General features: G+C 43.2%; 1 protein-coding gene across 1 annotated transcript in view; it reads right to left on the reverse strand.

The window, feature by feature from the left end:
• The window catches only part of NELFA (negative elongation factor complex member A), an 83,865-nt gene extending 72,148 nt beyond the window's left edge, over positions 1-11,717 (reverse strand). Inside the window, exon 1 of the mRNA XM_030191108.1 lies at positions 11,486-11,717. Within this exon, the coding sequence (XP_030046968.1) occupies positions 11,486-11,695 (210 nt within the window). The 5' untranslated portion in view covers positions 11,696-11,717. The remainder of the gene's footprint in view (positions 1-11,485) is intronic.
• Between the last annotated feature and the right edge of the window lie 878 nt (positions 11,718-12,595).

The raw sequence follows: 12,595 nt of genomic DNA on the forward strand, positions 1-12,595 counted from the left end.
GCACAAACATGTACACCATTGGCTGAAGCTGGGACCTCACTGCTTGGCAGAAGTTAATATCAACATTTACTGATTTACTGCCTACAATAGTGACAGTTGTAGCTTCAGCCAAAAGAGGAGGACAGGTAAGCATAAGGCAGAGGAAGGGAATGAATGGTACAAAGCTATTAATGTGAAGTTGTTCTCTATGCAGGTCCGGCACACATGTGCAGCAGCCACTCCAGAGGTATATGACAAACCAAAGTTTATCGATGTATCAAAGTATTTTGTGAAAAGTTAAATTAGCATTGCTTTTTTTTAATAAGGGAGTAACAATATATCATTTTCTATTAAAAACGTCCTCCAATGCCAGAAAAGGTTGCCAGAGCCATGTGCACCTTGAAGGTTCAGATGAGCCACTTTCAGAAAAGAACAACAGTAAGCACACAACGGTGTCACTACCATTGACATCATGATCAAACGTATTTATGGATTCACATCAAACCAGAGCACTCCTTCCATTACCTCTACACATATGTGGTAAACACTACCCACTCAATGAAGCCTTCTCTGTTGAAAAGGCACCTCATTACTAAACATCCTGAAGGGCCAACCCAGAAGAGTTCTTTAAGAAAAAAAAAACCTGAAAATATGACCAAGCCAAGTACTGTTATGAAGTCTTATGCCACAAGATTTAAACAGGATCTCCAAACATCCTTAAATTATCAACATAGGGTTAGATTCAATAAATGGTGCTCAAAATTAGGCACTGGGATGATCTATGCTAAGCTAGTATTCTGTACTCTGCATGGAGCGTCTCTTATAGAAGGGAGAAGCCACTGCTTGCCCTGGAAATGGTAGCATGAAATGTTGAAGCTATTTGGGTTTCTGCCAGGTACTTGTGACCTAGATTGGCCATTGCTGGAAGCAGGATACTAGGCTAGATGGACCACTGGTGTAACCCAGTATGGCTATTTTTATGCTAATACTAGCTTAGCAGAGATTTGGCACCTAATTTTGGTCACAAACACTTTTGCCTGCCAAAGGCTGGTGTAAATGTTCACACCCAACTGATGGAAATTGGGTGCACAAATGCAGGTATTCTATAACATGTTTCCTGAACAGTAATTAATTCTGACCCTCTACTGCAGGAAAGCTGTACCTTTCTCTTGCCTCCTCTGAGCCCCAGCACCGTGAGAGTTGGGTCATTTTATCACGGCTGCAGCCTTGTTTATCACTGCCCATGCTGACTCATCACTACCGGAAAGCAGCCCCTTCTCCTGGCCCCTTCTGAACCCCTGACTAGACTCAATAGAATTGCAGGAGCCCAGAACTTGCACCTAAGAACTAAGTAAGGGGGAGGAGGGGAAAAAAACAAACAACCACCTTTACTGTAGGGTTAGGATCAGTGGATACAGCAAGAGAAGTGTGATGTGGTGGGGAGAGGAAAGGGTGGGGTACCAAGAAGGGAAGGGGCAATACAACAAAAATAAGGATGTGAAGGAAATTTGGGAAACCAGAGAACACAACAGAGAAGTCATGCTGTAGCAGAGAGAAAGAAGTGTGTGTGGGGGGGGGGGGGAGACGGCAAATTTCAGAGATCTGAATTGCACTGCCAAGCTGGTCTTGTTGTTTCTTTGAAGGTGAGAATTGACATGCTGGGGCTGCTGAGACCTCCTTCCTGTGTGTTGGGGGGGGGGGGGGGGGAGAATCTTCCCACCCACAAAGAAACAGCAAGAGAGGCATGGTGGCCCTAATCTATAAGCACCCACTCACTGAGAGGTAACATGATGAAGCTACTACTACTACTTATTTCTATACTGCTACTAGACTTACGCAGCGCTGTACACTTGATCATGAAGAGACAGTCCCTGCTCGACAGAGCTTACAATCTAATTAGGACAGACAAACAGGACAAACAAGAGATAAGGGAATATTAAAGTAAGGATGATAAAATAAGGGTTCTGAACAAGTGAATAAGGGTTAGGAGTTAAAAGCAGCATCAAAAAGGTGGGTTTTTAGCATAGATTAATTATATAATTATAATTTAAGCTGACAAGAGCTTCTTGTTATTGCTCTGAGGTTGAGAGGTGATATGTTGGGGCTGCCAAGTCCCTCTTGCTATTTCTCTGGGGTTGGAAGGTGATATTTGGGTCTGCTGAGCCCTTCATTCTGCCTTTCTAGGGGTGGAAGCCTTCCAGCTTCAAAGAAACAGCAAAAGGGACTTGGCAGCCCGAACCTATAAGCTCCCACTGAGAGGCGTTATGATGGAGCCGGCGAGCTTCTCTTGCTGTTTTCTCTGGAGGTAAGAGGAGATATGGCGGAGCTGTTGAGCTCCTATTGTTGCTCTGGGGGCGATATGTTGGGGCCACCGAGTCTTTCATGCTATGTCGTAGGGAGGGGTGGGGGAAGGAATCCTCCCAGCTTTACAGAAACAGAAAGAGGGGATTGACAGAGGAATACATAAACCAGACACTGGGACTGACATGATTAGAAAAGTGACTGGTCAATAACGATAGAAAATAAAATTACTTTTTCTATGTTGTGATTAGAATATATCAGCTTTTGGAATGTACATCTGCCAAAGCTGGTGTTAAACATAGTAAACATAGTAGATGACGGCAGAAAAAGACCTGCACGGTCCATCCAGTCTGCCCAAGAAGATAAATTCATACGTGCTACTTTTTTATTTGTACGGTCCTCTTCATGGCAGACCGTATAAGTCTGGCCAGCCCTATCCCCGCCGCACTTTGAGTTTAAGTGACTGTGGTTGCATTCCTTCTATGTTCTGAAGACAGTCTGCACTTGTGTATCATTACTATGGGCCTTGTTTACTAAGATGCGCTAGTGTTTTTAGTGTGTGCTAAAATTAGTGTACACTAAATGCTAGACTCACTCATATGCTCCTATAGGCAACTTTGCGTTTAGCACATGCTAATCATTAGCGTGCGCTAAAAATGCTAGTGCGCCCTTAGTAAGCAGGGCCCTATTTATTATTTTTAGTTTTCATTTGGTACTTGCATAGAAAGTGCCTTGGTTCACTGAGGTCTATTTAAAAAAAAAAACCCTAACAAAAAAACAAACAAATCAACAGTTCCTCACAAAAGGCGAAAAGCTGCCCATAGTGGCCAATGAAGCTTCATCTTTTATTCTTTGGGAAAATGTAACAAAGAATCTGATTTGTCAGTATGGGCAAGTTCTCCACCTTTGTGCGGAACTTTTTCTCCTGTTTTTATAAATAGACTCATTCTGTAAGGACACGTTAATCAATTTTACTCCGTTTGTAAGAACAATATACTACCTGTCAAGGAGCCAGGCAGTTTATATGAGTGAAATATCTATATATATAAAAGGCACCTCCAACGTTCCAATGAAGCCTCAAGCCGGATGAGGCGCCCGAGATATCCGGTTTGGCCTGCAGTCACTGTAGCTCCGCCCTCGCGTCAAAACGCGATGATGTCGAGGGCGGGGCGGCGAAGGCACAACGCGCTTGTCTGACATTCACTTACAGTAGTGGGGAGAGCGCTGCGAACATTCATCGCAAACTCGCAACTGAAGTGAGTGAGGGAGGGACGGAGGGAGGAAGATGGGGGGTGTGGAACTCGGAAGTAACGGACAGAGGGGGGGGTTACCTCGCTAGCACCCGTTTCATTTTTTCCCGAAACGGGCATTTCTTACTAGTTGTTTAATAAAATGTCCAATTCAAAATCTCTGTTGATCAGAGGTATTCAGTTGAAATTTGTTTGACTTAGGGGGGAGCTTGGCTTGAAGAAGTTGGGAAACACTGTTCTAACACATCACATCTAATTTCCAAAAATGCCTCAGACTTTCCCATGGCTATGCCTCCTTTGGATTTGTCTGCTATGAAATTTCAGCACACAAGTTACAGAATGGGGCATAGGGCAGATCCACTTGTAACTTCTAATTACTGCCAATTAAGTGTTGTTGACTCCTGTAATTGTTAGCACTTAATTGACCACTAGTTTATGCATGGATCTGGAATCCATGCTCAATTTTGGGAAACCTACACAGAATTCTGGGGATAGTGGCAAAAACAAAGTAATGCCACACTGGGAAAAGACCAAGGGTCCATCGAGCCCAGCATCCTGTCCACGACAGCGGCCAATCCAGGTCAAGGGCACCTGGCAGCTTCCCAAACGTACAAACATTCTATACATGTTATTCCTGGAATTGTGGATTTTTCCCAAGTCCATCTAGTAGTGGTTTATGGACTTGTTCTTTAGGAAACCGTCTAACCCCTTTTAAAACTCTGCCAAGCTAACTGCCTTCACCACGTTTTCCGGCAACAAATTCCAGAGTTTAACTACGTGTTGGGTGAAGAAAAATTTTCTCCAATTTGTTTTAAATTTACTACACTGTAGTTTCATCGCATGCCCCCTAGTCCTAGTATTTTTGGAAAGCGTGAACAGACACTTCACATCCACCTGTTCCACTCCACTCATTATTTTATATACCTCTATCATGTCTCCCCTCAGCCATCTCTTCTCCAAGCTGAAAAGCCCTAGCCTCCTTAGTCTTTCTTCATAGGGAAGTCATCCTATCCCTGCTATCATTTTAGTCGCCCTTCGCTGCACCTTTTCCAATTCTACTATTTCTTTACAGATGGATGAATCTACAGATATCTCAAATTCTTCCCATGTAATAATATTTGTCTGCTACACTGATGATGAAAGCGAGTAAAGGGATACCAGAAGAAATACTTGGCTATAAGGAACTGGACACAACAGGTGAAGACATCTTTAAATAAAAGCACAATTTTAGAAAATGTATTGTCCTGGGAATGGTGTGGGTCTGTGTGCACAGATGGAGCAGCAATAGCTGAAATAGTGGCCCTATTGTTAAAATTTTCCTGACCTGAACCTACAACTGCAGGGATTTTGAACAAACATTTCCACATTTCAAATAAGGTGAAAGCCTTCAAGAAAAAGCTCATTTGGGCTGAGTATTTCACATTGTTGAGCCTAAAGTTAATAAAAACACTGAAGATATTGCTCAGTTGAATACTAGATAGGGAAATCTGAGGATTCTAACAGCTAAAGTTGAAACTTTGGAGAATGCAGTCAGAAGCTGTAATTTAAAGTGGTGAATTTTCCTCCTATACATTCAGGCCCAGATCAACAGCAAACTCCGGTGCTAGAGGCTGTTAACGCCATACTAGCGCCGGAGTATGCTGCCGACCCATGATCAGAGCCCTCAAGCGCCTGAAACAACGCACTCGAGGGCTCTTAGCGCAAGTAGCATGCAAATGCATGCTAAACAGGGCTACTAGTGCAATTAGCTTGCAAATGCATGCTAATCAGCGCTTAACACATTCATCCCCAATGATCAGCAGCCAGCACGCCAAAGATTGGGTCGCTGGCTGCGGCAAAATCTACACCAGCTCCAAGCTGGCGTTAGGGTTTGCGCCGATCATTGGGGAGGAATGGTGAGCCCTGTCCAGCATGCAGTTGCATGCTGGCAGGCCCCCATTCGCCCCCAAAGCAAATGCGAACAGGGGGCTGGAGGTCTGGTGGACCTCCGGTCCCCCCGACGATCCCACCCCCCCCCCCCTTGTCCAGGGAGGGCTGGAGATCCGGTGGGTCTCCAGCCCCCCCAAACCCCCAGAAAATGTAAAGTGGCCGCCGCCACCGGCCAAACCCTCTCCCACCCAGCGAGCGACGGGGGGGGGGGGGGGGGGGGGGGGGCTGGAGATCCACCCCAATTCCCCCCCCCCAAGCGTTGTCATAACAATCCCTGGTGGTCCAGCATTTCGTAGTAGTCACAACCCCCGTCCTGGCCCCCCCTACCTTTAGTTGGAGGAAAGACGCAGCCTGCCTCCCTCCTCTTCCAGTGGACGACACAGCAAAATGGCGGCACCTAGCCCCGCCCATTGCATCCTGGGATGCAATGGGCGGGGCTATAGACCATGTAAGGGAGCGATTCCCTTACTTGGTTTGTAGCCCCGCCCAGCGTATCCCAGGATGCAATGGGCAGGGCTGGGCGCTGCCATTTTGCAATGTCATCCACTGGAAGAGGAGGGAGGCAGGCTGCGTCCCTCCTCCAACTAAAGGTGGGGGGGGGGCCGGGAGGGGGGGTTGTGACTACTCCGACATGCTGGACCACCAGGGACTGTTACGACAACGCTGGGGGGGGGGGGGGGGAGTTGGGGTAGATCTCCAGCCCCCCCCCCCCCGGTCGCTCGCTGGGTGGGAGAGGGTTTGGCCGGCGGCGGCGGCCACTTTACATTTTCTGGGGGTTTGGGGGGGGCGAGATCGTCAGGGGGAGCGGAGGTCCACCGGACCTCCAGCCCCTGTTTTTCCTTGCTCAGGGCAAGGGTAGTCGAGGCCTGGTGGTCCCATGGACCTCCAGCCCCTGTGTTTGACAGCCCAGACCTATCAAACAAGTGCGGGAGGATTGTGCTGAGCGCATGCTCAGGCACAATTCTCCCGCACTTCTAAATGGTTTGTTTCTCTGTTTTTTAGAAAGATTTAAATGCAATTTTGAGATTATATTTTAGACATGCAACGCAACTATTTCATGGCAAGCATATCTGGATCTACCCTGTGACTAAATCTACTCAAGAGAGGAGGAAACAATTTCTGGCTTTGAGGAAAGAGACTAGAGATCTAGGCACCACTTTTTTTTACTGGCTTATCTGTGTAAATGCATTATTAAATTAGGAGGAACTAAATAGGTCTTCTTTGCTCCAGAACAATTAAAGGGTCTTCTAGATATGAAGATCATCGGAGCATCAGCTTTTGGACTTTATTGTAGTTTTGAGGGGGAAAAATCTGATAAGCCTTATATTTCTTTTATATTGGATATTTTGTATCCTTTATTCTTCTTTTTGCTTTCTCCTGGCTTTGGGTTCTCCTCCCCACTGTAGTGGTTTAAGGAAGATTTGATTTGTTTCCTTTTAGATTACATTGCATGAAATATTTTCTGTTCAGTGTTAAATGAGATTTTATTCTTGTGATTGTATAATTGAACTTTATAATTAAATTATTTTTGAAAAGTATTTAAATATTGACTCTATTCTTCCTATTGTTAAGATTATATGCCTTTTCAATGGAGAGTTAATGGAGGTCCTTTATTGGAAATGGTCCAGTTGCTAAACCCGCTAGATGTTTTCATTTTACTGGAAACCTCCGACTCGGAGATAGCTCAACCAGCCACATTATTGATTTAGGGCCCCTTTAGCGTCTAACGTGCATTAACCTTGTACGTGCCTACAATATCCCTATAGGTGCCTACACGGTTAGCACACACACTAAATTGTAGGCACATTAAAAACGCTAACGCGTCTTAGTAAACTGGGCCCTTAATGTTAATGGTTACTATTTTCTACGTACCAGGAAGAGACGTTTATTAACTATTAGATATAATTTCTGCTGTACCACAACTGGGAGGTTTTATTTTTAAGTTCTCTTGTAAGTGTGATCAAGTATAGATCTACCTTTGGAGCCCTTTTACTAAGCTGTGGTAAAAGGAGTCCTGCACTAGCGGCAATGGCCATTTTTACTGTGCGCCAGGGCCCCTTTTAACGCGAGTAAACAGGCCAAAAAAATGAAATGGCCGTGTGGCAAGTTCGCACCTGCTGCCTGGCTATTTCGAGGGGAGCACTGAGGTGGCAGCAAGGGTTCCTGTGCTAACCTGGTGGTAACCAGGCAGCAATTACCACCAGGTAACACCCTGTGGAACTGTTTTAAAATATTTCCACTATCTCCAGAAATGGTGTGCGCTGGGGGTGAAACTATTGCCAGCTCACGTGTTGGGCCAGCGGTAGTTCTGGGTTGCCACATGGCAACTCTTTAGTAAAAGGGCTTCTTTATTTCCACTAGGGGAGGTATTGAGGGGGGGGGGAGAGGACCTCATCTCCTGTAACAGCAGTAGAATAGTTCTAAATAGAAGAAAGTAGTTCTAATGCTGTACTTTCTTCTATTTGGAACTTTGTGCTTGCTGTACTTTTTCCTAGTGTTATTCGTTTTTTGAACTTGGATCTCTTTAACTTTGTGGACTTTGGTCCTATATTTCCTAATAATTTTGGATAGTAATTGTATTCTATTGATTTACTTTTCTGACTTTGCTCTACAAATGAGGAACTTGGATTAAACGTGGTTATAAATGCAATTAAAAAAAAAGAAAGAAAGAAAAAAGCTCAAGTTTTGGAAAACCAGGCCTGGAAAATTTGTCTCGTTTCCTAACAATTTTGTGAAGAAAACAGTATTTCTTTGGGTGAGAGTGTTAAAGATGTTTTGTTTAGGGGTTCAGAAATCCCTACTAAATACATGAGCATTTGACAAATCTGAAGTCAAATTCTGAACATTACTTTCACAGAATGCTGAAAACACTTGAAAATGAAGACCTGGGAAATACTGTAAGTCTCTTGTTCATTTTTACTCCATTTCTAACACACTACCTGTCTTGTTCTGAACGGAAGTGAAAATGATCTGTATTTGTTGCCAAGTTTGCTAATAATAAAATGTGTATTTCAAACTCTCTGCTGACTGGAACTCAGGGATAGTCAAGTGAAATTCGTTTAACTTAGGAGGTACTTGACGTTGATAAACACTGCTGTACACTATGTGACAATGGATGGATGAGCCTTAAATATTTAGAAGTGGTCTTATAACCCTGTTAAGACAGACAAGCATTTTTGTGGGTCACCTGAAGTATCTGGTGATCACAGCGTGAAACGTTCTCATGAACAAAGATAAACCTCAAAACCTTTTGTGTATCCTGATCTGTATAAAAAGGGTCCAAAGTCAGTTTTGTAGGTCCATTCTACAGGGTAGTTTTCTTGTTATTCTATTTCGTCAATTGTGCTTTGGGGCTCACTATTTTACACACACCGATTCTGAATTAGTCTTATTGTTACAACTTTATATAGTGTCCAAGAGGTTTAAATTTATGTCTGTCTATTGCTATTTAATTACAATTATCCTTTTATGTAAGAAACGATTAAAAGATTTGCCAAGTCCCACTGCAAACTTGACATATGTCCTAATAACCTTATAAAATCCACCCCTCAACAATTCATCAGACCTCACAATGCATCTGAATTATATGATACAATCAAAAACACAACATAGATTGTGACAGTTGGTAACAAATAAAAACCATAGTGAATGCAAAAAATATTACTAAAAAAATTGTTCAACACAAAAACCACATAGCTAGATATATAAGGTATTAAAAGAATATCAAAAAGGCTCAGCTGATAGACACAATGAGACTTCTTCTACACCAGTCATCATGTTTAATTGGATGATAAAAAAAATACCAATCCATCAAAGTAATAAAACAATACACTGATAAGATGTTCAATTGAAGGGAATAACAATAATACACCAAAAATATAGAGATAAGAGGGTAAATAGGGAGATAAAGCAAGAAGAGAAATAAAAAAAAATAAAAAGAAAAGGGGCGGAGAAAAAAGGAATGAGACCAAATGGGGGAGGGGCAAGAATGGAAAAAAATGGAAGAAAGAAGGAAAGAAAGGAAATTTATCAGTGCACTGGGCCTTGATTAAAACAAAAGTGGAAAAATGTTTTCAAAATTAGTACAGTATAAAAAATGTTTACAGGGTACAGACAAGACAAAGACAATGTCCAAGCTGTGATGCTAGTCTGTATTGTGCCTACTCAAATTACATTTCAGTCCTGGTGAAAGAATACATTTTGCTACAGGAATTGCTATTTTTTTCTCCTGTATTATACAGAGTATTTCCTGCTTACTCTTTTGTAAGAAGTCTATTTTGAACTCAGCTTTGAAAAATATGAATTGCTGATATCTTTTGCTTTTTTCCATACTCTGGAAGAAATGAATTTGTGTTTCTTTTGTGTGTGTTACTTTCCATACAGTTTTCCTGGAGTTTATTTTTATTACACAGGTTAGAAAACCGTAGATTAAATAAATCGTGGAACTTTAAACTCAATTTTGATTCAGGCCCATGACATGAAAATTGGGCACTCAAATGTTTTGGATCTGACAGTCATGTTTTCCCCAGATACGGTCATATATTTCTAGTCTGTGGGTATTATTTCTGTATTTAATGAGGATCTTTGTGTTCTGAATATGTTAACAGGTTCTGGTAACTGGAATCATACAGTTTATGTACAGATCTGTAGCAATTAATTTTGTCCTATTTTCCAATCTGCATCTCCCGGTAGGAGGTATACTGGGTTTGTGAGCAGCAATGTTGCACTGGTGCCTTTGGGTTGGGTTGTAGCTGTTTGAGTTTTGGGTGTTACCATTTGTCTAGTGTTACTAGGTACATGTGACACTTCATACAGCACAGATTTTGTGTACATGTTTGCTATCTACATGTTGAGAGACTTTTTCTAGGGTTGTGTTACTTCAGAATGTGGTAGTATTGCCATTGTGACTCCAAAGTTTTCAATACTTTTGGATGGTGAACAGTAAAAGGAAGCCTCTATTCTGACAGGGCTCAGAGTAAGGATTTAAGGTCAGCTGTACAAACTAGAGTACAACTAGCCCCAAAATTACATACCAAAAAGTGTGCTTTAAACCTAACTTGCAAATAAAATAAAGCTTTACCTATGTTATAAAAGCATATTGGCTAGAAAAAAAGAGTCTGGTTAATATCTTGAACTACTGGATTAAGGTATAATCTTTGAACAAACATGAGTAAATGTTGCCCTTGCAAGTACCATGCCTTAGACAAGACCTCACATTCACCAGAATCACTTGCAAGTGAAATGTCTTAGACGAGAAGACCTCTCATATTCACAACAGTAGCCAGTCCCTTCTCATCTCACTTTAGAAGACAGTCCCTTTTCCAAAGAGATATGGCAGAACAGCACATTAAAACGTTTCAAAGCAATTGATTTAATTTGATAAAAGGTGGTACTTTATTTCTGCTCCCTATATATTATATTTGAAATGATGCATTGTATACAAAAACACTTCGCCCCCTCCCCCCAACCATCGGAAGAATCCCTTCAAAATTTGTCAGTAGTGAAGGATCAACTCAATCCAGAAAGAGAGACGTCTCTAAGTATATTGTATCACATTTAAATCATTATTAACATTTATGACAGCATACTAAACAAAATAATTTCCAACAGTAAGAGATACTACTTGGGCTCCCATCCCTGCGCACAGTAACTGAAAAGATCTGCCATCCAAGCTGCGGCACGACGGTTCTTTCGCACAAGCTTTGCCTACACGGCCGGGAAATTTGGAAACATTTAATCTGAACTGAGTAAGGGCCCTGGAGCTGGCAGAAATCAGCCAGTCGCTCCCCGCACAACCCTCGGGAGTTGCGAGAGGCACAGTTTGTGCAAAGAACAGCCAGCACGAGTGGATATGAACACGTGTGTGTATATATACACAGGGCGCGCCAATATAATAGACGTACAATGGGAAGTTTGGGAACACATGAACACGTGTATACAAAAAGCGCAGAGGGAGGCAGGTTGGCAGTGTCTGCGTGTAGGTCCCCGGCGGCTCACTTAAAACTCTCCGCCCCTGCTTCTCTCACCTCGTCGACGGCGCGCCGGGGGAGGTGCAGGATGCCCAGCAGCAGCTTCAACTTCACTGCCGACGACAAACCATGGAAGCAGAGGCGGATGTTATCGATCACGCTGGGCGTGAGCAGCGACGCGATGCTCGGTGGCGCCCACAACTCGTCCGTGGAGCCCAGCTTATTGTGTAGCCACAGGCCGGTGTCACTCTCTCTCATCGACGCCATCTTGCAAAAAGAAAAAGATTGTCAGCGGGCATTTTATCAGACACCTAAAACCCAGCCAGGCGTTGACGCGAGGACCCCTGGGTGATAGCTTTTTCCTGGTTGCTTTTTTTTTTTGGGCTGTTTGTAGTTGGCGCTTTCTTTTTTCGTAACACAAGATGGCGGCTACCATGAGCAGTACACTACATATGCTGCAAACACACACACACAGCTTCTGACCAATATGCAAAGTACGGTCGGTGGGCCAGGCCGACAGCAGCAGAGGAGCAGTGAAATAGCCTACTCTGTTCGAGTCAGCTGGCACAGCATGCATCATGCTACCCACGACCGTTAGGCTTAGCAATAACGCGATAACTATAGCGACTCCACTCACCTCTCGCGCGACTTGTCCACGCGCTGAGAGAGATTTCTTTTTAGTGCGATGAATATGTCTAGAGTAGCTGGATTTGTTTTTGTGAAGATCTAAAGTGGTTGCAGACTGTTTATGGATGATAAGTCCGAGTAGGTGCTTTCTATAGAGTGTTGGCTTCTTCAGCCTTTCAGGGCAAAGAGGGTAGGTATATTTGGATCGAACTTGCAGTAAATTAGCATTGCATCCTCGGAAATCTGTCGAAGTGAGGTGTTTCAAATCATTCTGTGGGACCAGACCCACATAAAAAAGTTTTCAGAAAATCTAAGTTGGCCGGGAAAGCGTGCAGAGAGTATGGCTCATAGAATTCGTATCTCTGTATGTGTGTGTGTGCATGCCTGTAGTTTTATTGGCATTGCTTATGTGGTGGTCTGTTTTGTCTATTACACATGTGTAGTGTGTGTATCTCTGTTTTGTTTATCTGGTGTGTGAGAATCTGTGTTCTGTTTGTTTATATTGGGAGAAAAGAGTAGGGCATGTCCTACCACTAGACA

This window comes from Microcaecilia unicolor, chromosome 2, assembly GCF_901765095.1.
Source record: "Microcaecilia unicolor chromosome 2, aMicUni1.1, whole genome shotgun sequence".
NCBI classification, from domain to species: Eukaryota; Metazoa; Chordata; class Amphibia; order Gymnophiona; family Siphonopidae; genus Microcaecilia; species Microcaecilia unicolor.